The 25,447-nt window shown below is 47.0% G+C and overlaps 1 protein-coding gene and 2 pseudogenes across 1 annotated transcript in view; 2 read left to right on the top strand and 1 right to left on the bottom strand.

The window, feature by feature from the left end:
• Positions 1-25,447, top strand: part of HOMER2 (homer scaffold protein 2) — a 99,589-nt gene that overhangs the window by 51,459 nt on the left and 22,683 nt on the right. Inside the window, exon 3 of the mRNA XM_060095349.1 lies at positions 13,845-13,976. Within this exon, the coding sequence (XP_059951332.1) occupies positions 13,845-13,976 (132 nt within the window). The remainder of the gene's footprint in view (positions 1-13,844; positions 13,977-25,447) is intronic.
• Positions 8,939-10,091, top strand: LOC132487610 (adiponectin receptor protein 2-like; annotated as a pseudogene).
• On the bottom strand, positions 16,236-16,960 carry LOC132487609 (NADH dehydrogenase (ubiquinone) complex I, assembly factor 6-like; annotated as a pseudogene).

Below are 25,447 nucleotides of genomic sequence, written 5' to 3'. Positions count from 1 at the left end.
GCACAGTCATTCCCTTTTTAGTTGGTAAAATGAACCTGCCTTTGAAGTGTCTCACGTTTATACCTAATGCTTTGTTTCAAGGCCATAACTCTTGTCCTGGTTCAGTCTTGCTCAGACTATTGCAGTAGCCTTCTGACTGGCCTCCTCTCGCCTGCAATCTGCCTCTAGGTCAGCGTTCCTGGGGAGTTGGGTCAGGGCTGGGTAGTAGAATAGGGCCTGGCTGTGGGCTTCTCCCTCCACAACCCCACAACCACAGAGCAGGAGGCACGGGAAGCCTCCACTGACCAGGGTTCTGATGAGTGCTCAGGAAGTGTAGAAGTGCCTGGCGCATAGTAGGTAGGCACCTTGTGTTTGAAGATTGACTATCTGAAAGATGCCTTTGTTATTTCTTTTCTTCTGGGAGACATGGTGATACAGCGGTTGTATTACCACTTTCCTTCTCTGTGCTTTTGAGCTGGAATCTTCTCAACTCTTGCCAGGATGTTCTGCTAGCAGTGGTGAATCAAGCGGACTTGCTTTCTTTTATCTGTAGATTCTGTCAGTTCATCTGCCATCCTTTGAGATGGGTTTGCACTTTTGTCAGTTGAGTTATCCCAGGACAGAGTGGGCTTAAATACAGATAAAGTGCATTTTATCTGTATTTAAATACAGATAAAATGCACTTTCTTAGAGAAAGCGCTTTAGTCCTATTAGCTGGGCTTTGAGTAATTTGTCAATGTGTCAGCCACTGCGTTGTACCGGTCTGCAGCTCCTGAAGGCTGTGACAGTGGTGGGGTCCGAGCCAAACGAGCCAGCTCTGAGAAATCAGGTGGGTGGGGGAGGGTGGGCTATCCCCCGGCTGAAGAATAGAGCTAGTTCCGGCTCAGTGCGGGGGGTCCGTCAAGTTATGGAGTCACTTAAAAAGTGGGAATTGGGAACCCAGGCTGTGGGGTGCCACTGGAATCCAGCAATGGAGCCCACAGCCCTCTGGCCACGCCTCCTAAGCGCCACACCACCTGGCATTCCAGGAGCCCACCCAGAGTTCCTGCCTTACTAGTGGGGCACAGGCTCTGGGATGGGGCCTTGTTCTGCGAAAGGGAGTGTCCTGTGACAGAGCATAAGGCCCAGGGGAGTGGGTAGGGACCATCCTTAGTTGTTTAGTACCTGTGCCTGGCACTTGGGGCCGCGGGTGGGTGGCAACTGTCCTGCTCTGAGAACTGGAGCACAGAATACCAGACAGTGGTCCCCAGGCCTCCTCAGCTCAGCTGGACCTTGCCTGGAGCTGCTCAGCAACAATGTGCAAAACCAGCAGGCCAGGTCTAGGTCAGATCCCATTCCTCCAGCTGCTCCACAGGTCAGGTGAGACATGGAGGAGGACCTCCGGCTGGTGATTTCCCCAGAGTGATAGCAGCTCTTGACACTGCCCGGTCTTCTGCACCTTCCTCCTCCCCACCCATGGCTGAGTTCCTGATCCCCCCAGCCCCAGCTCCTGCCCTGCCCCAATAATCCAGATGGGTCTCCTTCCTCCCTAGGGGCTGGAGTAGGGCGCAGTATGCTGACCCGATGCCCGTGCCGCGCTGTTCCAGGGCTCTTGTCCGCTGCCCCTCTGCATCCCACCCCTGCCCCTGGCTCCTCATCCTTGTGTTCCACCACGTTGGGACAACCCCACTCTGTTTTAGGCCTTTGATTCCAAATGTTATCGGAACTAAGATGACAGATGGTCAGATGCTTTTAGCCTTTGGGGTGGTGTCTTGGCCCATGGGCTACACCTCTGACCTTGGGCAGTTCTAGGGCCCCCGGTCCTGCCTCTCTCTCCTGGCCTGGCCATGTCACGTCTTCTGCTTGGTGCTTCTGGGCCAGCTGTCCCTCCCAAGGCAGGAGGCTGCTGCAGCCTGGAAGGGGAAGCCTGCTCTGCCCTCCCAAATGAAGGAGTCGATGTGCTTCAGGAACAGGTTGCTGGTGTGGAAGGGACTTGGAGGTGGTTGTGAGCAGAGACCACGGTGGACTCAGCCGCTGAGTCAACCGCGGGCAGCCCACAGAGCATGGGCCCCCCGTGAAGTGAGGAGGTGCAGCCGGCTGCTTTAGCAGCTGTCGTTCCGCACCAGGCATAGCAAGCTCCTCTGCCCTGTCCGAGCGTTGGTCGTGCTCTACTTGGGGAACGATGTGGGGAAGCCCTCTCCTTCCCCTGAGAGCCTTTGGTGCTGTTCATCGTAGGAAAAATCTGTGCGCAGACCTTTTTTTCCTTCTTCCAAGGAAGGTATTTCATGTGTCAGTCGCAGCTGCTGCTGAAGACATACGTGGGTGGGAGTACCGTGGTGCGTAGCTCCAGCATTGCCTGGGGGTTCTGTGGATCCATGTCTGGGCGTGGGGGGCTACCAGGAGACTGTGCTCTTTGAGGAACGGGCCTGGCTCATCTTTGGAGTCTCAGCATCAAGCTAGAGTGGGCCACGCCATAGACATGGGTCGGTGACGAGGTCAGGCCTGGCCACATCCTCTCCAGGCCTGCAGGAGGTGTGCCGTGTCCACAGCGGGACAGTGGGCAAGAGTAGGATCACCGCCAAGAGGGAACCAGGACCAAAACCTCAGAATGTCACCCAGGGTCAGCCCTGTGCATGGACAGATGGGAGCCACATGAGGGCACATCCCGTCTCCCAGCTTCCCAGAGCGCTGATGTGAGCCATCACATCACCGACAGCCGCAACCAACAGCCGTGTGACTGATGGTGAGTTTTTGTGCGGAACAGCCAACTCCGTTATAAAGGGACTCCATTTCCAGAGGATTTGTTAATTGAGCCGTCGCAGCAGTTGATTTCATTGTGCTGTTGGCACTCTTTACAGACTGAGTTAATCATTGCCATCCTTATGAGGAATTGCCTGCACCTGTGGACAAGACCTGCCTGGAGCAGGTGTTTCTCCCGGGTGCTCTGGATGGCTCCCCGCCCTGGGTTCTCAGTTATTTATAGGATCACAGAAGCCTATATCGGAAGAGACCTTAGAGGTCATCCATTCTACAAATATTTAGCAGCACCCGCTGTGTTCTGCCTAATCACAACGGTTTGGAGGATATAAGCCTCTGAAACTCTGACTTGTTTGGTGTTTTGTCTGGGAATGTGAATTGCTTTCAAGAACACAGTCAGGGTCCCCTCCTCCACCCATCAGTATAGTTTCCTCTTTTTTTTTTTTTTTTTTTGGTCATTGTTTTGTTTCTGTTTTTTGTTTTTGTTTTTTGATGTGGACCTTTTTTTTAACATCTTTATTGGAGTATAATTGCTTTACAATGTTGTGTTAGTCTCTGCTGTATAACAAAGTGAATCAGCTATACATATACATATATCCACATATATCCTCCCTCTTGCGTCTCCCTCTCACCCTCCCTATCCCACCCCTCTGGGTGGTCACAAAGCACCGAGCTGGTCTCCCGGTGTTATGTGGCTGCTTCCCACTAGCTATCTATTTTACATTTGTTTGGTGGTGTGTAAATGTCATGCCACTCTCTCACTTCATTGATGTGGACCATTTTTAAAGTCTTTATTGAATTTGTTACAATATCGCTTCTCTTTTATGTTTTGGTTTCTTGGCCATGAGGCATGTGGGATCTTAGCTCCCCAACCAGGGGTAAAACCCTGCATTGGAAGGCGATGTCCTAACCACTGGACCTCCAGCGAAGTCCTTAGTTTCCCCTTTTGGATAAATACAGAGCACCTTCTGTTAAGGGAGCAGACATATGGAAGGTTCTCAGCACACAGTAGGATTTTCAGTGAATGTTGGTTTCTCTTTTTCCCTGACTATGGTTTAAAAAAAAAAAAGAATAAAAGCATCGATTAATACCTTTTCTGGAAGCAGGCAACAAGTCTTTTAATTGCTGTAACTCATCCCCAGCCTCTTCTGTGTTCTGACTTCCGTCTCCGTGGATTTGGGGACTTGCCCTGAATAGGAACCAGGGGGCCTGCCTCCAGCTTCCTCTGAAGCCGGAGCTGCACTAGGGACTGGAGGAGCTTAGCTTTTTGCTTCTTCCAGGTACCTCTTGGTTGCATGTGCTCTGTGCATTGTCTGAGAAGTGGGTTCCAGTGATCTGCAGGAACTGAGTCTTTTACTGGGGAGTCTCTTTTTTTTTTTTTTCTCCATGAACGTTTCAGAGAGAATTCACAAAAAAGAGGAAGGGGGTGGGCATAGGGGTCGGGAGCCCATATTAAAGGTTGTGCTTTAAAGCAGCCCCTTCATCCTTCTGGGCTTCACTTTCTAAGGGTGCTCCCCTGCCCCGCCCACCCCCACCCCCCACTGGCCTTCCCAAGTCCCCAGGGAGGTACCAGTTCTGGTCCTGCTGAGTCCGTCTGCTTCATCGAACACCCACGCGTGCCCTTTCTCTCCACACCCAAGGCCTTATTCTTCCTTGTTGCCTCCTGACTGTCCTGGCTGCCTTCTGCATGCCTTCACTCCTCAGGCCCTGCCTTGGTGCTTCTAAAGTCATTTTCTACCCAGGCCTCTTCCCTTGAAACTCTGTCCCCTCTTGCTGGGTGACATCCTCCACTCCTGTGACCCCAGAGTCTGCTGAGCCTCCCCCCGCTTACCTGAGGCCAGAACCCACAGGTCCAGCCACTTCCTCTGCCCCCAACACAGTTTTCCGGTGTCCCCATGCACAGGGCATCGCCTTCCCTTTTCACAAGCTTCTGCTCACATGGGGAATTCGTCTCCCTGACAGCTTTGTTATAGCTTTGCATGTGCTTTATTTTTAACTGTTTATCTGTGCCATTTAATGTCTGATAACAAAGCAAATACTCATGTACCCAACACCCAATTGAGGAAGTCTGTCCTTTACTAGTCCTTCAGAAGTCTCTTTCTGGACCTCTCCCTAATATAGGCACCTGCCGTCCACCCTGCAAGAGGTTACTACTTTCTTGAAATTCGTATTAAACATTCCCTTGCCTTTCTTTATAGTTTTGCCACCTGTGTATATATCCCTAAGCCAGAGGTTGGCAAACTTTTTCTCTAAAGGGCCTGATAGTAATTTTCTTATGAGCTGTACAATCTCTTTCCCAGCTCTTCAACTTTTCTTTTGTATCAATAGCAAGGAAATGGCCAGAGGCCAATATGTACATGAATGGGTGAAGCTGCGTACCAATAAAACGTTATTTACAAAAACAGGCTGGATTTGGCCTGAGGGCTATAATTGTTGACCCTTGCCCTAAATATATTATTTAGTTATGCCTGTTTTTGATTTTTACATAAATAGAATCATACCGGAGACCTATACTGTATGTCTTCTTTTGTGACTTTTTTTTTTTACTTAAGTTTTTGTTATCATCCATGCTGATACCTATAGCTTTGATTAATTTTCACTGCTAGGTAGTATTTCGTTGTATGAATATACCATAATTTATCCATTCTGCTGATGGTGGACATTTATGTTTGCAAACACTGCTACTGTGAACATCCTTGTGCATTTCTCCTGGTGTACCTATGCAAAGGTTTCTCTCAGATATATACTTAGGAGTGGAATTGCTGGGTGGTAGGGAATGTGCATTTTAAACTTTATCAGAGAAAGCCACATTAGTTTTCAAAGTGATTTTGCCAATCTATGAGAGCACCCATTGCCCCACATCCTCACCCCCACCCTTGGTATCATCAGACATATTTTGAATTTGGTGAGTATATAGTAGTAATGGTAATGCAGTTTCCACATTCCTAGTGACATTGAGCTTGTAGCTTATGTCCGTCAAACTCAACCTACCTCATTCTCTCCAGTCTCACAAGAGAGGGGTCCATTCACCTGCCCAGAACTAAGCCTCCCTCAGGTCCCATCTCCTCACCCCCACCCCCAGAATATCCCTCACATTCACACAGCTGCACTGGGCACTCAACTGTAGCAGACCCAGAATAGACAAAAGGTCATATGTGTCCACTTCCTTTCACTTCTTCATGCATGCTTGAGGAGGGTGAAAGTCAGAAATGAGTCAGAGCCTCAAAGAGAAACAGGCAATAAGGTGGATTTCAGGTGCAAGTGCAGTTAGCCAGCAATGATTTGGGAACCCAAGAGGAACATGCACAGAAGGAATGTGTCCTTAGAAGCTTCGATCTGCCCAACTTCTCAGGAGGACTTGGTGTTGGTGGGCTGAGCCAGGGGTAGCACAGGATGGAGTTTCCATGTTAGTGGGAAATGAAAGAAGAGGGTCCTGGGATTGACCACTTTTTAATGGCTTGATTGCCCCAGCTGTCCATCTTGCTGCTTTTGAGGTCAGTTCACTGGATTTCCTGGGAGAATGGCCAGCCAGTTGCCTCACTAATTGTAGAGATGAGTTTACTGTTATGACCTTGAGATTGTTCAGACCAGCTACCTCTGGTGAGTCATGGCAGTGTAAAGGATATTGTAGAAGTAAATGATGGCTTTCCTTCCCTTCTTCTCTCTCCTCCCCTTACTTCCTCCCTTCTGGATCTTGGAAGTTCCAGAAGTCCCAGAGCCTTTGGTGAATCATTAGGAGACAGCCAGGGCATTGCAGAGTCCGCAGAGAAGCAGCCTGACGGATTGCAAGAGCAGCACGGTGAAGGGAGGAGGCTTTCCTTTTTCACCCTCCTGGCTGACCTCCAGTTTGTGGGATCTTATAGGTTGTGTTTGGTAAATGCCTGGGCACCTTGATGCCAGTGACAGAATGAAAGGTAGCCGTGCTGAACTGGGATCAAAGCAATCCCCCAGTAGAGCAGACATGTCAGTAGGGAATGAAGAGGACAGAGGCACTCCCACTGCAAAGTTTTGATGAAGACGTCCTGCAAGACTGGGAGTTTGTGTTCCAGGAGTGAGCAGACCTTTCGTCTACGCTGGGTCTGTGGTGGTGAGCACCTAGTGCATTTGTATGGGTAGGAGGGACATCTTGGGGGTGGAAGTGAGGAGGTGGGACCTAGGGGACTGAGGCTTAGTTCTGGGCAGGTGAATGGACCCTTCTCTTGTGAGACTGGAGAAAATGAAGTAAGGTGGGTTTGATGGACTAAATTACAGGCTGGGAGTTCTAATACACCTCTGTACCCTCCACTCCCTGCCAACACACACATGATACAGGAGGGGAGGAAAGAGATGGGCAGTTAGTGAGAGGTCTGGAATCACTGCTTAGAGTGAGCACTGTGAAATATCTGCAGCTAATCTTAGCTACCCATTTGAAGTCATACTAATCAACTGTATTGGCATGTTGAAGTTCAATTTTGCTTCTTGTTGTAAATAGCAACCTTATGAGAGGTTGCATGCTTCCCATAAACATTATAGAAAAATGTCACTTGAGACACATAGTAAATTGCATCTCCATAATTCAGCACTTCTGCTTTTGAGTAAGGTATATAGATGCAGCAGGCCAGTGTTCCTTCTGATGGCAACTAGAAAAAGCTGGATAAACACAATTTAAAGACAACAGAGAACTGTAGAAACAATGAGGACTAGAGGGACTAAAATTCCAGAGAGGTGAGGACCACTCAGGGATGACAATCAGAAGGTCTTTTCTCTCTTGGGAGCATTTGTCAATCCTGGGTGCGGCCTGAAGACTGGGGCTTGGCCCATGTATAGGGATGCCGCTGGGACAAAGAGACACTAAGGAAACATTTAGCAGTGCACAGGGCTAGAGTGACAAAGGTGGAGATTTGAGGGGCTTCAAACCCATGGCTAGTTTTCCCCACAGGACATTTGCTGAATTCCAAGTCTGTGCCAGCATAATGAGTTAAACTGGACATTTCTGAAAGGCAGAGTAAAATTTTCCTCAGATTTACAGTGCTTAGAAAGCAAAGACCTGCCAAGGGGTCTGAGAAGAGAAGAGTAAAGACATGAAAGCCCCAGAGGGATAGGGAATGGACACTGGGCATCTGCATACCCTTTTCACCTGGGGCACTCACTGATTCTAGAAGTAGCTAGGTGCTGAAAAGCCAGGTTTGGCTCCTGGGAAAGATGACACCTAGGGAACAGAGAAACCAGCAGAGATTTTGGAACTTGAGTGACAAAATTGGAGACTTGAGTGGCCCAAATACATGGCTAGTTTCTCCTTCAAGGTTTGCCAGATTTTGAAGATGCATGGTTTTGGAAGGCTACAGAAGCTGAAAACCTGTGATAGACAGAAGTGAATCTCCTGCTCTCTTTCACGGAAGAGCAGATAAAGACCTGCCAGGTTCTCAGCTGAAAGCTTTAGAGGGCCTGCCCTAAAAACAGGGGCAAACCGGTGGCAAACTGAGCATTACCAGAACTGAAACCGAGCCCTGACCCTTAGTCACTGAGTTAGGGATTACCGATCTAGCCTACTTGCCTAGCAGAGGAGAGAGAAAACTCTATCTGTAGATGGTAACATCATGTGAAGCCCTAACAGTTCTTTTATACCCATTTTCTACCATACAGTGAAAAAAATTCCTGCATGCCTAGAATCAAGAGGGCAAAAATCAGATAATAGAAACAGATTCAAAGATAATCCAGACGTTTGAGGATTTAAAAATAACTATGAAAAAAAATAAAATTAATAAAATAACTATGAGTAATATATCCAAGGACATGTAGGAAAAAATGAACAAAATAGTTGAAGGAGGATATTCCCAGAGATTTATATTTTTTTAAAAAGAATCACAAGGACATTCTAGAACTAAAATAATACAAAGTCTGAAATTTAGAACTCAGTGGATAGGTTTAACAGCAGTTTGGATATATCAATAGCCAAGACGCGTGAACTAGAAGACAGATCAATAGAAAATACCCAAATTGAAATGGAGAGACCCAAGAATCAGGGGATGAAAACTGATAAGAATATAAGCTGTGACGCTGGGTCGCGGCGGTGGCGGCGGGCAGCCCCTCTGCTCGTTTGGGGTCCCAGCAGCCGCGGTTCCGAGGAGCCTGAGACGCGTGGCAAGGCGGCGGCGAGCTCTGGGTCCACTCACTATCCTAAAAGTCTGTCCTCCCAAGAAGAAGGAACAGAAAGACCTCTTTGTAAGAAAGGTGCAGGTATCCCATGAACAAGACAGCAGAAAACCGGCGAGTACAGCAGGACTCCAAAGCCAGATATAAGGCTCAGAAAAGGGCACCAACTTGATGGTACAAGGAGAGGTGACAATGGCATCCACCAAGGAGATTTGGAGCCTCTTGTAGAGGCATCTGTCCTTTCTTCCTATCAAAAAAAAGCTTGGAGGAAGGTCACTGCAATGATGGACCATCTCAGGAGGAAGAGGGGCTTATGGGCACGTCCCTCCTCTTACAAGCCCACCACGCCATGGAGAGAATGGAAGAGTTTGTGTGTAAGGTCTGGGGAGGTCGGTGGCAAGTAATGCCTCATGATGTGCTACCGACTGGCTCAAGGATAACGACTTCCTCTTGCATGGACACTGGCCCCCTATGCCTTCTTTCCAGGCCTGTTTTAAGAGCATTTTCAGAATACACACTGAGACAGGCAACATCTGGCCACATCTCTTAGGTTGTGTATTCTTCCTGTGCCTGGGGATCTTTTATATGTTTCGTCCAGACATCTCCTTGGTGGCCCCCCTGCAAGAGAAGGTGGTCTTTGGATTATTCTTCTTGGGGGCCATTCTCTGCCTTTCTTTTTCATGGCTGTTCCACACAGTCTACTGCCACTCAGAAGGGGTCTCCTGTCTCTTCTCTAAACTGGATTACTCTGGTATTGCTCTTCTGATTATGGGAAGCTTTGTCCCTTGGTTTTATTATTCTTTCTACTGTAACCCACACCATGCTTCATCTACTTGATTGTCATCTGTGTGCTGGACATCACAGCCATTATCGTCTCCCAGTGGGACATGTTCGCTACCCCGCAGTATCGGGCGGTGGGAGCAGGAGTGTTCTTGGACCTTGGCCTGAGTGGCATCATTCCCACCTTGCATTATATCATCTCGGAGGGCTTCCTGAAGGCCACCACCCTAAGGCAGATCGGCTGGTTGATGCTGATGGCCAGCCTGTATATCACAGGAGCAGCCCTGTACGCTGCCCGCATCCCCGAGCACTTTCCCGGCAAGGATGACATCTGGTTTCACTCCCATCAGCTCTTCCACCTCTTCATGGTGGCTGGCGCTTTCGTTCACTTCCACCGTGTCTCGAACCTCCAGGAGTTCCGCTTCATGATCGGCGGAGGCTGCAGTGAAGAAGATGCACTGTGATACCTGCTGGTGGCCGGGGACTGTGACCTTTAACCAGGGCCTGCGGTGCCTGCAGGCCTCCCTCACTGGCCGGTGACACCAGTACCAGAGGAACCCCAAACCCTGGCAGCCTCGTGGGCTTTGTGACGCCCCAGGGCTCCAGGTGGTCCGCGACTGGGAAGAGAAAACAAAAATAAATCCCACCTCAGAGGTGGAGAAGAGGGGAGATGGCCCAAACCCTGCCTTGTTCTTCAGTCTGCTGAGTGAGGGCACTGCAAGACCCTGGCAAACTGGCTTCTGATCCCTGTCCTACTTCTTTGTAGATGCCGGGACAGTTTAGCTGGAGGCTCATTCTTTTCCCTCTTCTCTCCTTAAAACAATACGCAAACCAGTTTCGATGAACATTTATATCCTATAAGGGGTGGGGGTGTGCTTTTGGGAGAACAAAGGAATTAATGTAAATAAGATTTCTGACTTACTGTTTAAATAAAAATTTATATAAATGTTTAAAAAAAAAGAATATAAACCATGTTGGACACGCTCAAAAGATCTAGCACACATGTAATGGGAATCCCAGAAGGAGAGGAGGGAGAATGGAGCAGAAGTAATATTCATAGAGAGAATGGTTGAGAATTTTCCAAAAACTGATGAATTTTCCAAAATTGATGAGTCTACAGATTTAAGAAGTTGAATGGGACTTCCCTGGTGGCGCAGTGGTTAAGAATCCACCTGCCAGGACTTCCCTGGTGGCACAGTGGTTAAGAGCCCACCTGCCAATGTAGGGGACACAGGTTCAAACCCTGGTCCTGGAAGATCCCACATGCTGCAGAGCGACTAAGCCCATGTGCCACAACTGCTGAGCCTGTGTTCTAGAGCCCACGAGCCACAACTACTGAAGCCCACGTGCCTAGAGCCCATGCTCTGCAACAAGAGAAGCCACTGCAATGAGAAGCCCATGCACTGCAACGAAGAGTAGCCCACCCCACCGCAACTGGAGAAAGCCCATGCGCAACAACAAAGACCCAACGCAGCCATAAATAGATAGATAGATAGATAGATAGATAGATAGATAGATAGATAGATAGAATCCGCCTGCCAATACAGGGGACATGGGTTAGATCCCTAGTCCAGGAAGATCCCACATGCTGCGGAACAACTAAGCCTGTGCGCCACAACTACTGAGCCTGCGCTCTAGAGCCCACGAACCACAACTACTGAAGCCCAAGTGCCTGGAGCCCGTGCTCCGCAACAAAGAGAAGCCACCTCGGTGAGAAACCCGCATGCTGCAGCAAAGAGTAGCCCCCACTTGCCATAACCAGAAAAAAGCCCGCAAGCATCAACGAAGACCCAACACAGCCTAAATAAGTAAGTAAGTAAGTAAGTAAGTAAGTAAGTAAGTTGAATGAACCCCCCAGGAGCATAAATATAGATTTAGTTAATCATTACCTTATGTAAGCAATACATACATTATATTCTTTTTAACCAGTTACTAGTTTTATGACCTTGAACAAGTCATTGGAGCTTGTTGAGCATCAGTTTCCCCATCTGTAAAAATGGGGATCAGATGAAAGACTGAAAAACTACCTTAGGAACTGTTAAGTTCTAAAGCGATCTAAAGATGACCAGTGGGCATCACCATTCTTATTCCAGCTTGACTGACAGTGGGACAGCTTGTTTGGGACAGGCTTCAGAGGAGTATCAGCCTCTGTCCTCTGCCTTTCAAAGGGGCTTCAGGGAGAGGGTGTGGAAGCTGACCTAGGGGCAGAGGTCCGTTGTGAGGAGCAGAAAGATTTAGAATGGGTGTGGTCATTGCTTTGCCCTCCCAGGATTCTGGTAATTGAGAGGTGATCAGGGTTGCTTCCTGGGATCACATGATCCACTCTGATCCAGCTCCCAGCCACATGCCTTCCCTTGGCCTGCCTTGGTTCCACTCCATCGGTCCTGCCTGGGGCTGAGCCAGAACCCAGCCAGCCTTCGAGGTCCCAGACGCCTTACTTTGTACTTGCCTCTGGTTTAGATCTGCATTTTCCACACCTCCCTCCGCTGCCCCCATTTCTTTTTTTTTCTTTTTTTTTTTTTTGCGGTACGCGGGCCTCTCACTGTTGTGGCCTCTCCCGTTGTGGAGCACAGGCTCTGGACGCGCAGGCTCAGGGGCCATGACTCACGGGACCAGCCGCTCCGCGGCATGTGGGATCTTCCCAGACTGGGCCACAAACCTGTGTCCCCTGCATTGGCAGGCAGACTCTCAACCACTGCGCCACCAGGGAAGCCCTGCCCCCATTTCTTGATAGTGTCTGGTGACAGCAGGCAGAGCTCTTTACTAACTGTTGCGTTCAGTTATCTGAAAAACATGTGATAAAAGTGTCTTAGCTCACACAGTCTTGGGAATTAGAGGAACTAGCACAGGAAGGAAAAGCAACCTGGAATGCGGTGAAGGCATCAGTACTTCATAGCTGGGGCAAGAACAGGAGCCATCATGTATAACATGAGAAGCACGTCATGCAGAAGTTCAGAATACAGGACTTTGAGTCAGACAATCTGGGTTTTACCTCTAGGCTTTGCTACTTGCCAACTCAGTTTCTCCTGTGAAATGAAGGTGGTAGTCGTACCTCATAGGCTTGTTGTAAGGCTTAAGAGCTGATATAAGTAGTTTTTTAGTCTTCAGTAATTTAGTATTCAGGCTGCCAAGGATTTCTGCCAAGTGAGCCTGTTATTGATACTTTATAACACTGATCAATTGTTTAGTGATTACTTACATGTCTCTACCCTCTTCCTGACTACCTGCAACTTGAAGACCAGGACTCTTGACTCCTTCCCCTTTGTGTCTTTGGATAGTAGACTATCAGGCATATAATGAATGTTCAGTGAATGTTCGTTGAATGAATGAATGTACTGTGTGCTGGATATCATCCTTTTACCTCCACATTCATCCTCTACTCTTCTTCACCCTGCTCTGGTCCCTGAGGGGCCGACCCGCAGATGACATCAGTGGGCTTGCGGGGCCTCTGGCTTCTGGTTGGGTTTGGCCAGTGGCGGGAAATCAGAATGGCAGAGGCGAGGGCATTTGTCCCACTGGCTCCCCCTCTTGTGAGGTCACCATGTGCTGGTGTGTCCCTCAACAGAAGGTCTTCTCTCTCGTTAAGGCAGCCTGTGCTCCATGACTCTCTCCTTCCACGTCCCATAGCCTCTTCACCCCCTCATCCTTTAAAGCCAAGGAGAGGTGGCACCAGGTCCCTGCACTGTCCATACACCCAGCTCACACCTGTCTAATTAGTCAGTAAATTAACCCTCCAGAAATTATCCCAATTAGAGTGTACCTTTTCTTTCCCGTGGGGAAGCAGCAAGCCCCCATTGCTCGTGGAAATTTTAAATGGTTTGAGCTGGACCCCGGGGGCTCTAGGCACTTAAACAGGTAGGCAGCGTGGTTCTTCAGAGGATGTGTGACATGGCTGGCCGTTAAGGGCAATCGGATGTGCGACAGCTTTGGGGAAATAAGTAGCAGTTTTGGAACCTGTTCTCTACTTAGGAGATAACCTGTGAAATCTTATTTTAGGCTGACTCTCTGTTTTTAAATCTCTGAAATTGCCTCTTATCATGGCTGTGTGTATATGACTCAGCGTGGGATGTGCCAGGAGAGGAAGAACTCAGGACCAGATACAACAGTGGGGATGCAGGCTTTACCTACTAGCTTTGCCAACAGAGGAGTTTTTAAGGAGTTACTTTGGTGTCTAATTCAGTGTTTAAATGTCGACTCTTTGGGCTGTTTCGCTGCAGGTGATCATAAACAGCACAATCACACCCAATATGACTTTCACCAAAACATCGCAGAAATTTGGGCAGTGGGCCGACAGCAGAGCCAACACGGTGTTTGGTTTGGGGTTTTCCTCGGAGCAGCAGCTGACAAAGGTAATGTGGTCCTTCCTGCAACGCCGTGGGTGCCATGTCCAATGCTCTTCTCATTCAGTCGGTAATTGCCTGCTGAGGGATCCAGTGCTGCTACTACTGGTTGAGCAGATTCCTCTCTGGCCTTCAGTTTTCTCCCCTCTGGCGCTGCAGGGCTGCCAAACCAGATGACCTTTTAGAAACATCAGTTTCCTTGAAAATGGAAATGTTGTTTAGAGAAGGAAGACATCTCTAACAATGCTGCCTCACAGCCTGAGGTGTAGCCTCAGGACGCAGCTTTGCCAGCTGTTCCTTCCCCAGGTGTCCACCGGGCCCTGCACCCAGGGTGTGTCTGACAGCCGTCAGTGTCACTGACTGTGGTTGGAGCCCTCAGAGAGGGGGAGTAAGGTGATGCTCAGTAAGAGTTTTAAAAGGTTTCTGCTCCCAATTTCCAACATGCATGTGGGTGGAGGGTGGAGGGGTTCCCCGAAGCACCAAGCACTTCTCAGACCCCAGATGGGTGTCCTGCAATGCAACTCGATTCTGACACTGCCTACCTGGAGGAAGCATCCAATCCCTCAGGTGAAGGGCTCAGTCCTGCAAGACCCCCCCCCCAACTTCAGACTTCAGTTGTAAGCCCAGGGTGTCACCTGTGCTTCTGACTGATCGGCTATAGATCAGAGGTTCCAATGACCCCCTCCTAAGGTTCAGTTAATTTGCTAGAGCTGCTTATAGAACTCAGAGAAACATTTTACTTACTAGGTTACCAGTTTATTGTAAAGGGGTGTAACTCAGGAACAGCTGGATGGAAGAGACATAGGGCAAGGTATGTGGAAAGGACGGAGCTTCCACGCCCCTTCTGAAGTCTGCCACTCTCCCCAAATCTCTACATGTTCACCCACACAGAAGCTCTCCAAACCCATCCTTTTAGGGTTTTATGGAGGCTTTATTAATTAGGCATGATTGATTCCATCACTGACCACTGGTGACTGATTCAGCCTCCAGCCCTCTCCCCTCCCCAGAGGGACTGAAAGTTTCACCCCTCTATTCATGATTGGTTCCCCTGGCAACCAGCCCCCATCCTTAGGTCCTTTGCAAAAGTCACCTCATTGACATAAACCCAGTTTTGACGGAAAGGGGCTTGTTATGAATGGTAAGATACCCATTTCACCTTTATGGCTCCGAACTCAGAACTGAAGACAAGAGACCAAATATTGTGACAAAAGATGCTCGCATTGCTCTTAGCGCTCAGGAACTGTGAGCCAGGAACCATGGAGGAAGACAAGATATATATTTCTTATATGTCATAGGATCATAAGTTCTTAACTTGGAGTCCCCACAACCCTTAAAATGTCACACAGTGTTTTGTGTGTGTGTTGCTCTTTTTCTAGGTAGAGCGTTTATAGCTTTGCTTTGATTTCCAGGGTGTCTGGGACACACTCTGTGGATAGTTAAAAAGGTGTTGAGGAGCAGGGCATGACTGACCACAGACTTGGAGAAGCCCAAGGACCGAGGAAACGAACTGACCACCTCTGAGAGGCCTCGCCTAGCCGACTGAAGGGGCCAGAAGCTTATTTTAGGAGAATAGGCTTCCTTTTAGGATGGTGGAGAGTCCTGTGTAGGTATTGAAAACGTACTGGTTAAAAGCAAGACTGACTAGGGACTTGCCTGGCAGTCCAGTGGTTAGGACTCCATGCTTCCACTGCAGGGGACCCGGGTTCAATCCCTGGTCGGGGAACTAAGATCCCTCGTGTCTCGACGCAGCCAAAACAACAAAACAAAAACAAAAAGCAAGACTGCCTAGTTTATGTGACACAAGAACTTATTGGAAGCCTATCAGAGTATCTCAAGGAATCCAAGAGAGAGTTGAAAATCCAGGAAGGGCTGGAGCCAGGCTGGCTTTGGGAATCTTGGCTAAAGGAGTTCTAGACCATCCAGCCGTGACCGTCCCACTGACTGCTGGGCAGGTGTTTATTGAGCTCCTGCTGTGCCGACACCGTGCTGGGCACCAAGGATGCAGAGCTGTGGTCCCGTCCCCAGAGGGCCTTACAGAATTCCAGACGCCTGGGGAATTGACAGAGCTGCTTAGTACAGACTTGGTTGCTTGGGTTCCCTGTGTACACTAAGGACTATTTTCACAGGGGGATTAAGCTGAATCAGGAAGCCACCCTGGCAGGAACTTGCTAAATGCACCTTTTATTTGTCCAGTGTGTGTGCATGTGTGTTTGTACACCACATACACACACATGCACATTTCTTTTTTTTTTTTGCCATGAAATTATTTTAATATCTTTTTCTCCATGACTGAATATACAAAGATAATGGAAGTAAAGTATTCTTCTGCTATAAAGATGGGTGGAATATATCAAAATCCACTTGTTGAATTTTCTTTAAATAGTCCTCCAGAGCAACTGTCTGAGGGAAAGCAGGAAATGGTTTCACAGGAACACTTTTGTGGAAGGACCTAGCATGCTTTAGGTGCAAGTGTGCCTGGCTGGCCATGTCATATACCACATCTCTCACATTTTTATCTTGGCTCTTCCATAGAAAATCCTCTTGTGAAACACCGTGCAGCATACAAATGTCCATGGGAAGGAATACTCTTCTTCTACTACCATGATACGGCGTTGCTCTCAAGCAAGTTACAATGCCTTGTGCTTTTCCAATGTGACTTGTGGCATGATCTGCATGAAGGTCCTTTATACCCAATATTTCTAGTGTTAGATAAAGAAGAGAGCTCTGTGTGTTTTCAGCATAATTTTCCAGTTCCTGGATATTACGATATGCTTTGTCATCCAAATTTTTTCTCTTTCATCAATGATTTTCATAAGCCATCTTTTAGTCAGATTATGTCTTTTGACAGCCTTCCATAGTTCAATGGCCGCAGGCTGATGTGGTGGACTGTCACAATATATATCATCCACAGTTTTTTTCCAAAACTGCATTCTCGTCAGTCCAGTTGTTTTCTCAGAGACAGAGTCCTTAACCAGCCTGAGCCAGTTCCACATGGGAAGCTCTCAGTGCAGAGGCAGAGCTTCTGGATTCTGCAGGGAGTAGCAGGGAGCATGACTAGCCTTCATAATCTCGTTTCCGCAGTAGTCAGTGCCCGAGGCGCCAGGTCCGCTGACCACGGCCACGCTCCGCCCGGACGCCGCGGGCTCCGGGAGCCGCCATGCGTGTGCCCACAGGCCCCTGGGCTGCCGGCAGCAGCACAGGCCGGGACACATGCACATTTCTAAGGAGGCCTCCAGCCCACAGACCCAGCCACAAACAAGCCCCCTAAGGAAGGGTACCCCACAGTCTGTCCTCCTCTGCATCCCCGCCTATGAGGATGCTGTTCCCTAGAAGCCCAAGAAACCCAAAATGACCTGTTGGCACGCCACACATCCTCCTATGCCACCCACTCATAGAAGCATCCTTTCCTGGGTACTGAAATCTCCAGATCGCCAGGGCTCAGCAACATGGGGCAGGAAGCAAAAATCTTAAGGGTAGCTCGCGGGGTATAAACATGGGAGATGTCATCTCCATCCCTGATCCCTCAGTCCCTGGACTGCGGCTCTGAGGAGAAGCATCACGTCCCACAACTCTGCAAGATGTGGTGTTCTAGCAGGCAGCACAGCAGAGTTCTGGAAGGCCTGCTGCTTCTGCTGATAAGGTTTGTGGGAGGATCAAGAATCCTGCGGCAAGTAGACCTTGCTTCATTTCATTTGCAGAGAAGTTGGTTGGTTGGTTGGAGGTGGTGCTGTGTGGTACAGAAGGCATTAAGTAAGTTTGTGGGTCGGGGGGCCGGGAGGCCTGACAGTTCGTAGTATACGTCTGTCCCGGTGAGGGTAAATTACTGTGTGCTCTGGAGGAAGGGCCCAGCGTAATCAGCTTTCCACCAGGGAGCTGGCTGGTCACTTAGAAGTGTGATGCAGAATCAGGGCCTCAGGGTGGGTCACCGCTGTTGGCAGTTGATACTCAACGGGGCCAGAAGTCAGGGTGGCCATGACAGGAGTAGGTATTGTCAAGGCCACACTACATTCTCTCCCCGGCACCAAGGCCAGTGTGTCCATAAGCCTTTTGAGCAAGTGCCAGGCTGCCTGGGGAAGAGAATAACTGGGTATCCATAGAGCAGCCTTCCTGCCCTCTTTTTGCTGGAGGGTGGAGGCTTCAGAAGAGCATTGTCTTGGTCTGTTCAGGCTATTATAACAAAATACCATAGACTGGGTATTTAAACAACAGCCTCTCACAGTTCTTTTTTTTTTATAATTAATTTTTATTGGAGTATAGTTGCTTTACAATGTTGTGTTAGTTTCTACTGTACAGCAAAGTGAATCAGCTATACGTATACATATATCCCCTCTTTTTTGGATTTCCTTCCCATTTAGGTCACCACAGAGCACTGAGTAGAGTTCCCTGTGCTTATACAGTAGGTTCTCATTAGTTATCTATTTTATACATAGTATCAATAGTGTATATATGTCAATCCCAATCTCTCAGTTCCTCCCACCCCCACTTTCCCCCTTGGTATCCATACATTTGTTCTCTACGTCTGTGCCTCGGTTTCTGCTTTGCATAAAAATGGTATAAGATCATCTATACCATTTTTCCAGATTCCACATATATGCGTTAATATATGATATTTGTCTTTCTCTTTCTTACTTCACTCTGTATGACAGTCTCTAGGTCCATCCACGTCTCTACAAATGACCCAATTTCATTCCTTTTTATGACTGAGTAATGTTGCATTGTATATATGAACCACATCTTCTTTATCCATTCCTCTGTTGATGGACATTTAGGTTGCTTCCATGTCCTGGCTATTGTAAATAGTGCTGCAATGAACATTAGGGTGCATGGGTCTTTTTGAATTATGGTTTTCTCAGGGTATATGCCCAGTAGTGGGATTGCTGGGTCATATGGTAATTCTATTTTTAGTTTTTTAAGGAACCTCCATACTGTTCTCCATAGTGGCTGTATCAATTTACATTCCCACCAACAGTGCAAGAGGGTTCCCTTTTCTCCATACCCTTTCCAGCATTTATTGTTTGTAGATTTTTTGATGATGGCCATTCTGACCGGTGTGAGGTGATACGTCACTGTAGTTTTGATTTGCATTTCTCTGATAATTAGTGATGTTGAGCATCTTTTCATGTGCCTCTTTGCCATCTGTATGTCTTCTTTGGAGAAATGTCTATTTTCGTCTTCTGCCCATTTTTTTTTTTTTGATATTGAGCTGCATGAGCTGTTTATATATTTTGGAGATTAATCCTTTGTCAGTTGCTTTGTTTGCAAATATTTTCTCCCATTCTCAGGGTTGTCTTTTTGTCTTGTTTATGGATTCCTTTGCTGTGGACAGCCTCTCATAGTTCTGGAGGCTGGAGTCTGAGATCAGGGAGCCAGCATGGTGAAGTCAGGTGAAGGCACTCTTCCAAGTTGCAGACTGTCAGCTTTTCACTGTGTTCTCACATGATGAAAAGAGGGCAAGAATGCTCTCTGCGGTCTCTTTTTTTTTTTTTTTTTTTGCGGTACACGGGCCTCTCACTGTTGTGGCCTCTCCCGTTGCGGAGCACAGTCTCCGGATGCGCAGACTCAGCAGCCATGGCTCACGGGCCCAGCCGCTCCGTGGCATGTGGGATCTTCCCGGACCGGGGCACGAACCCGTGTCCCCTGCATCGGCAAGTGGACTCTCAACCACTGCGCCACCAGGGAAGCCCTGCGGTCTCTTTTATAAGGGCCTTGTTCCCAGCCATGAGGGCTCCATCCTTATGACCCAGTCACCTCCCAAAGGCTCCACCTCCTAGTCCCTCCCACTGAGGGTTAGGATTGCCTCATATGAATTTGAGGGAGACACAGACTTTCAGTCCATTGCAAGCATTCATGGGGAACGTGAATATCTCCAGGCTCTGGTTTGATTTGGGCCCATTGTTGTAGCCATTTCCCAGAACTCTTTATCACTACCCCTCCAGCTTGATTTCTTCCCAGTCCCTCCCATGCAGCTAGACCCTTAACCATTTCCCCAGGGTTCAGTGTAGACTCCAGCTCCAGGTCACCTCTCCTGTGCACACCGGACAATGAGATGTTCCACGTCGTGCCACAGGGAGGATTTACCTTTTCCATCATCCTCCGGACAACGGGAGGAGCACGAGCAAAATCCTGACACTGTGTGAGGGAAGCTGCAAACGGTTCACTGTTAACAGGGTGCCCAGGTGTTGGGGGTGGGTAAGGCTGATAGAGGCCAGCTGTCAGAAGGCCTTCTGTGTCATGCCAGAGTTTCTGGACTTTATCCTATGGCCTGTGAAAGATTTTAAGCCAAGAAAGAAAATGATCAGATTTTCATTTTAGGTGAATTTTTTTTCTGGCATCAAGACAGATTAGCTTGTGTTAGTCCAGATCAGAGATGATGAGGGCTTGTGTAAGAGTTGGAGAGATTTAAGAAATACTGAGGAGCTAAACTGGTGGCACTCAGTGAGTCGATGTGGGAGGCAAAGACTGGGGTGGTGGTGGATGGATGATGTGATGCCATTGTCTGAAATGAGGAAGAGGAATAGGTGCTGTGAGGATCAGAGTGAATTTCTATAAAGTGGAAGCAAGTATGATGGTGATTTGTTGAAAGAGGAATTAACCAGAACCTCTGTCTGAAGTGGCTCTTGGGGATTGCATGCCTTTTCCCTCTGAAGTGCCTGGTGGGGAGAAGAGGGGTGGTAGGAACAATGCCTCCCCTGCCAAGTGTCTCCTATCCGGACTGATAGGCCTGGAAGCCTCAGACTGCTGGGCAGGGTCAGATGGGGGGCTTCTGTCAGTGGCGGGGTCCTGGCTGGGCCCACCTTGGCTCAACTGCCCCTGATCCCATCCAGGGCTGGAGTTCTTCACGGAAGCCTAGGATGGTTTGAGGGTTACTCTCAGCTGCCTGGAACAATTTCTTCAATCTTTGGAGGACTCAAAGTAGCTAGGAAGGATAAAGGGGTAACGTATCAATGAAAAGAATTGAAAAGAGGGAGAACTCAGAACAAAAATGAGAACAAGCTGTTAAAGTTCCATTCTTTGTGCCCCTGAGAACTGAAGAGACCTTGGGCCGCGCCTGCTTCCAGGTGTGGCCACTTCTAATTTTTTCCAGACGGAAGAAGATGTCCTATCATTAAAGGGGAGTGCCCTGTCTTCCCGAGTTACCCCATCTCCTCCAGTGGCATTGGAGTCCCGCTTTGTGACTGTGACCTGCCGTGGTCACAGAGCCGTATCAAAGAAGCCCTCAGATGTCTCCTTTGTTCAGAATGTTTCAAATCAACTTCTCCCCTTCCCTTTGAAGGGAATGATTAACCACACACTGGTAAATTACCATGATGTGAGGCTGGCAGTCTCGACAAGTGGCAATTAGTTAGCACAGAGGAACTTGGGCCTAACGGGTTCCCGAGGTGTGTTGCTGAGAGGACAGCTGTGGCTGAATATTCTCGACTTCACAGAGCAGCCACCCACAGACCTGAAAGGGGAATTGGTAATCAGACACTGTAACTAGGCTAGAAAAAGGGACACCAGTGTGGATGTTTTCATTTAAGAACACTTTCTACACACTTCTCTTTTACCCCCCCAGGAGGAAAATAGATACCTTTGTCTTTACGGCTCCCTTTATAAGGACCACTTCACACCAAAATCCAGAAAGTTTTACAGGGACACTTTCTGCTCTTTATATAGGCTTTCCAAAATAACAGGAGCTACATTTTCCCAGAGGTAAGCTGGGACTCTGTCCACCCGCTGAAGAGGGCATAACGCCTCAGCCTACTGAAGAATGTTGAAAAGGGGCTTACGTGTTCTGACAAAAGGAAGGGCTTCTGAAGAGATCAAAGGAAGCAGAACCAAGTGTAAGAATGAACCAGTTGTTAAAGTTTAGATGATTTCTGGCACATGACCTTGAGATGTTTGTCTCCATCTCATTCATTGTAGGCAGAAGGAAACACATTCTGCCACAAAGGGGAGTGATCCAGGGTGGAGTTGCTAGTGCTCTGTGATTGATCCATCTAAACCCTGACCCATACGTGGCATTTGCTTTTGACCCTTTTCAGTTATGTCATTTCAAATTCAAATTTGTGTTCTTATGCTCACTTCATTAACTCAGTGTAGTTGTGAGAGCATTGCTCTATCTCTTACCTCTGTGATTTAAAAGACTAAGTTTTCTTTCAGTGGGGGATATTGATCATTCTTTTGATATGTTTTAGTTAGAATGTTTTTGGCTGCAAGTAACAAAGAGGGCTTATGCTTTTCATACAAAAGGAAGTCCTAAGGCAGGCAGTTGCCAGCATGTGGCTCCATGATATTGGGTGTAGGGCTCTGTGTGTTTTGTTTCTTTGACTTGTCCTTTTCCTCATGAAGATAAAATGGCTTCTTAAGCTCTATCCATCACATCTGCATTTGTGGCAGGAGGGTGGTACCACAACCCTCCCTGTAAACTTCCTTGGCAGATTTCTTTTTGGGATACTGTTATCAGTCTTGGGTCCCTAGGCCACCCTCCCACACCCAACTTCAGGAAAAAAAAAAGAGGCAGACAAATGTCTTACCATGGTCAGCTTAGATCAGTTCTCATTCTCTACCACCTGGGAAATGTCCTGCTCTAGACAAATTGAGATTCTGTTAAGCTAAGGGAAAAGAAGAAATGGATTTTGAATAAGCAAATAGGTAGCGTCTGCCCTAGGGTCTTCAAAGACCAAGGCCAAAAAAAGCCACAAATGAAATAAAGCAATAGTCTTTCATTTTCTATCATAATATGATGATGATGATGATTTTGATTTTGATTATAAAATTATTACCACACATTTAACAACTATAGAAAATGATCCTAATAAGTAAAGACATGAGAATTTGGCATATATTAAGAAACATTTGTGGTTTGAATGTCCTTTGATCCATGAGTTTTATTTATAGGAATCTATTCTAAGGAAATAATTGTAACTGCATCGAGAGAATTAGCTACAAGAATTTTCCTTGCAGCATCATTTATAATAGCAAAAACAAAAAGACAAAAACACCAGCCTAAATGTCCAGCCATAGGAAGTTAATTAAATAAACTCCAGTATATCCTTCAGGGTGATATTATGCAGCAATTCAGGTAATGTAATAGAAGATCATATAAGTGCATGAAAATATTGTTATATCGTTAATATCAAAAGTAGCTATAAAAGCAGATGTACAATAGTCTTTCTTTTTTTTTTTTTTTTTTTTTGTGGTACACGGGCCTCTCACTGTTGTGGCCTCTCCCGTTGCAGAGCACAGGCTCCGGATGCGCAGGCTCAGCGGCCATGGCTCATGGGCCCAGCCTCTCTGTGGCATGTGGGATCTTCCCCGACCGGGGCATGAACCCGTGTCCCCTTCATCGGCAGGCAGACTCTCAACCACTGCACCACCAGGGAAGCCCTACAATATTCTATTTTTTAACGAATATGTGTAGTGGATGCATGTATACAGATAGGAAAAAATCAAAAGTTTATGTGGTTAGTGCTTATCTCTGGGTGATGGGACTATAGGTTTTAAAAAGATATTTTTTCCTAAATTATACTTACTAAATGTACAAGCATGTGTGCTTTTTTTATAATAAGGGGGGAAACATGAGAAAGCTTAAGACTTGGAGGGAGGGGCTTTTTCACCAAAGGACAGTCATCTTGGCACCTCGCTCAGTGAGGACTGCTTTCATTCCAACCGTTGGAGGCTGTGAGTGGAAACCTCCCATCCTTCTCCCAGGGCGCCCTGGATTGCTTCCAGTTTTTCATGATTATAGATAATGCTAGGATTAACATCTTTATATTGAAGGCCTTTTATTTTCCATATTCCCAATTATTTTTGAAGAATAGTTTCCCAAAAGTGATTTCACTAGGTCAGTGGGTAGGAACATTTTTTTCTCACTTACGATACATATTTCCAAATTGCTTCTCAGTGGGGCTGTACCAGTCACAATGCTGCCAGGAATATCTTTGCCAGCACAGGATATTATAATTGTTTTTAGCGTTTGCTAATTCAGCAGGCAAAGAATGGTGCCTTATTATTTTGCTTTGCATTTCCAGCAAGGCTGAACGATCTTCTCTATAAATTGTTTACTTGTTGTATTTTTTATTCCTGAATTTTGCCATTTATCTATTGGGGTTTTCACATTTTCCTTTTCAATTTGTACAAACTCTTTCTATACTAAAGATAATGGCCCTTTTTCTGTTGTACTGACCTAGCTATAGATATTTCCCCCAGGCTGTTGTTTCCCTTCTGATTTAGTTTTTTTTTTCTTTCTTTTTATATTCAAAAGCTTTGAATTGTTAAGCAGTCAAGTCTGTCACTTTTGTGATTTTCTTTTGTTTCTTACAAGTTTAGAAAATTACCCTCTCACCCCTCAAGCAGAAGTCTGATGAATGTTCAACTCTGCTTGCATCCAGATTTAAAAAAAAATACTTACCCCTTTAACCCATCATTGATTTATCATGCTACTGGTTCGCCTAAGGATTTAAATTAATTTCCCCTCAGTTTACCAAAATTATCTCAATCATATTTTTGAATAATTTTCTCCATGCGTAAGGATTTAAATTAATTTCCCCTCAGTTTACCAAAATTATCTCAATCATATTTTTGAATAATTTTCTCCATTAGTTTATGATTCCTCCTTTGTCATAGCTAATTTTTATATAAATGGTAGGGCCTATTCCCATAATGCCACCTCTTTTTAAATGATTATTTATTTACCTAAAATGTATCTGATAGGGCTTATCCTACTTCATTACATTTTAAGCTTATTTTCTGATAAAAATTCTTTTGATTCTCACCCATTTGAATATAAAACGAAATCCCCTACAGACTCAGAATTCCTTTGAGGACAGGAACTAAGTCTTTCTTGGGTATTTCAGTGTACCCAGCACAGTCCCTAGCACATAGAAATAACTAGTTAATACTTTTGAATGAATGAATTCACCCTTTTGTGGCATTCTTTTACTAAAGTTCGTGGTTTTAAGTCCAATCAAGGCCAGAGAAGCTGTGCTTCTCTCTGTTGAACCCCTATCATACACCCAGCAAAGCCCCATCTCTCATCCTCCAGTGATCCATGGAGGTTGTATTAGTATCCACATTTCATAGATAAAGAAACCAAGGTGCAGAACAGTTCATTTCCCTGCATTTGAGAGGCTGATAAGTGTCAGAGTTGGGCATCTTAGCTAAGGTAGCAGTTAAGCAGGTAAATCATAGGACCCCGGAGTGTCCAGCACTGGCTTCAGATGGCCTGTGTTCAGTCCCAGTGTGACCTTGGCCAGTTTCAAAACCCATCTGTGCCCCATTTGTATACTGACAGTAGTAAGAGGACCTCAGGGTAGCTGTGAGTGCATAGTAAGACTGTACATTCTAACCGAGTGTCTTATCTCATCCCTAGGAGTCGAGAATACATGTCCTTTTTTCCCCTTTTTTGAGATGTTCTAGGCTGTTACTGTTCACAGGCGTGCCTTGGAGATATTGTGAATTTGGTTCCAGACCACCGCAATAAAGCAAATCTTGCAATA

The sequence above is a fragment of the Mesoplodon densirostris genome, chromosome 4 (assembly GCF_025265405.1).
Source record: "Mesoplodon densirostris isolate mMesDen1 chromosome 4, mMesDen1 primary haplotype, whole genome shotgun sequence".
Taxonomy (NCBI): Eukaryota; Metazoa; Chordata; class Mammalia; order Artiodactyla; family Ziphiidae; genus Mesoplodon; species Mesoplodon densirostris.
The sequence above is the reverse complement of the archived record's forward strand: the minus strand, read 5'-3'. Positions and strand labels throughout refer to the sequence as shown.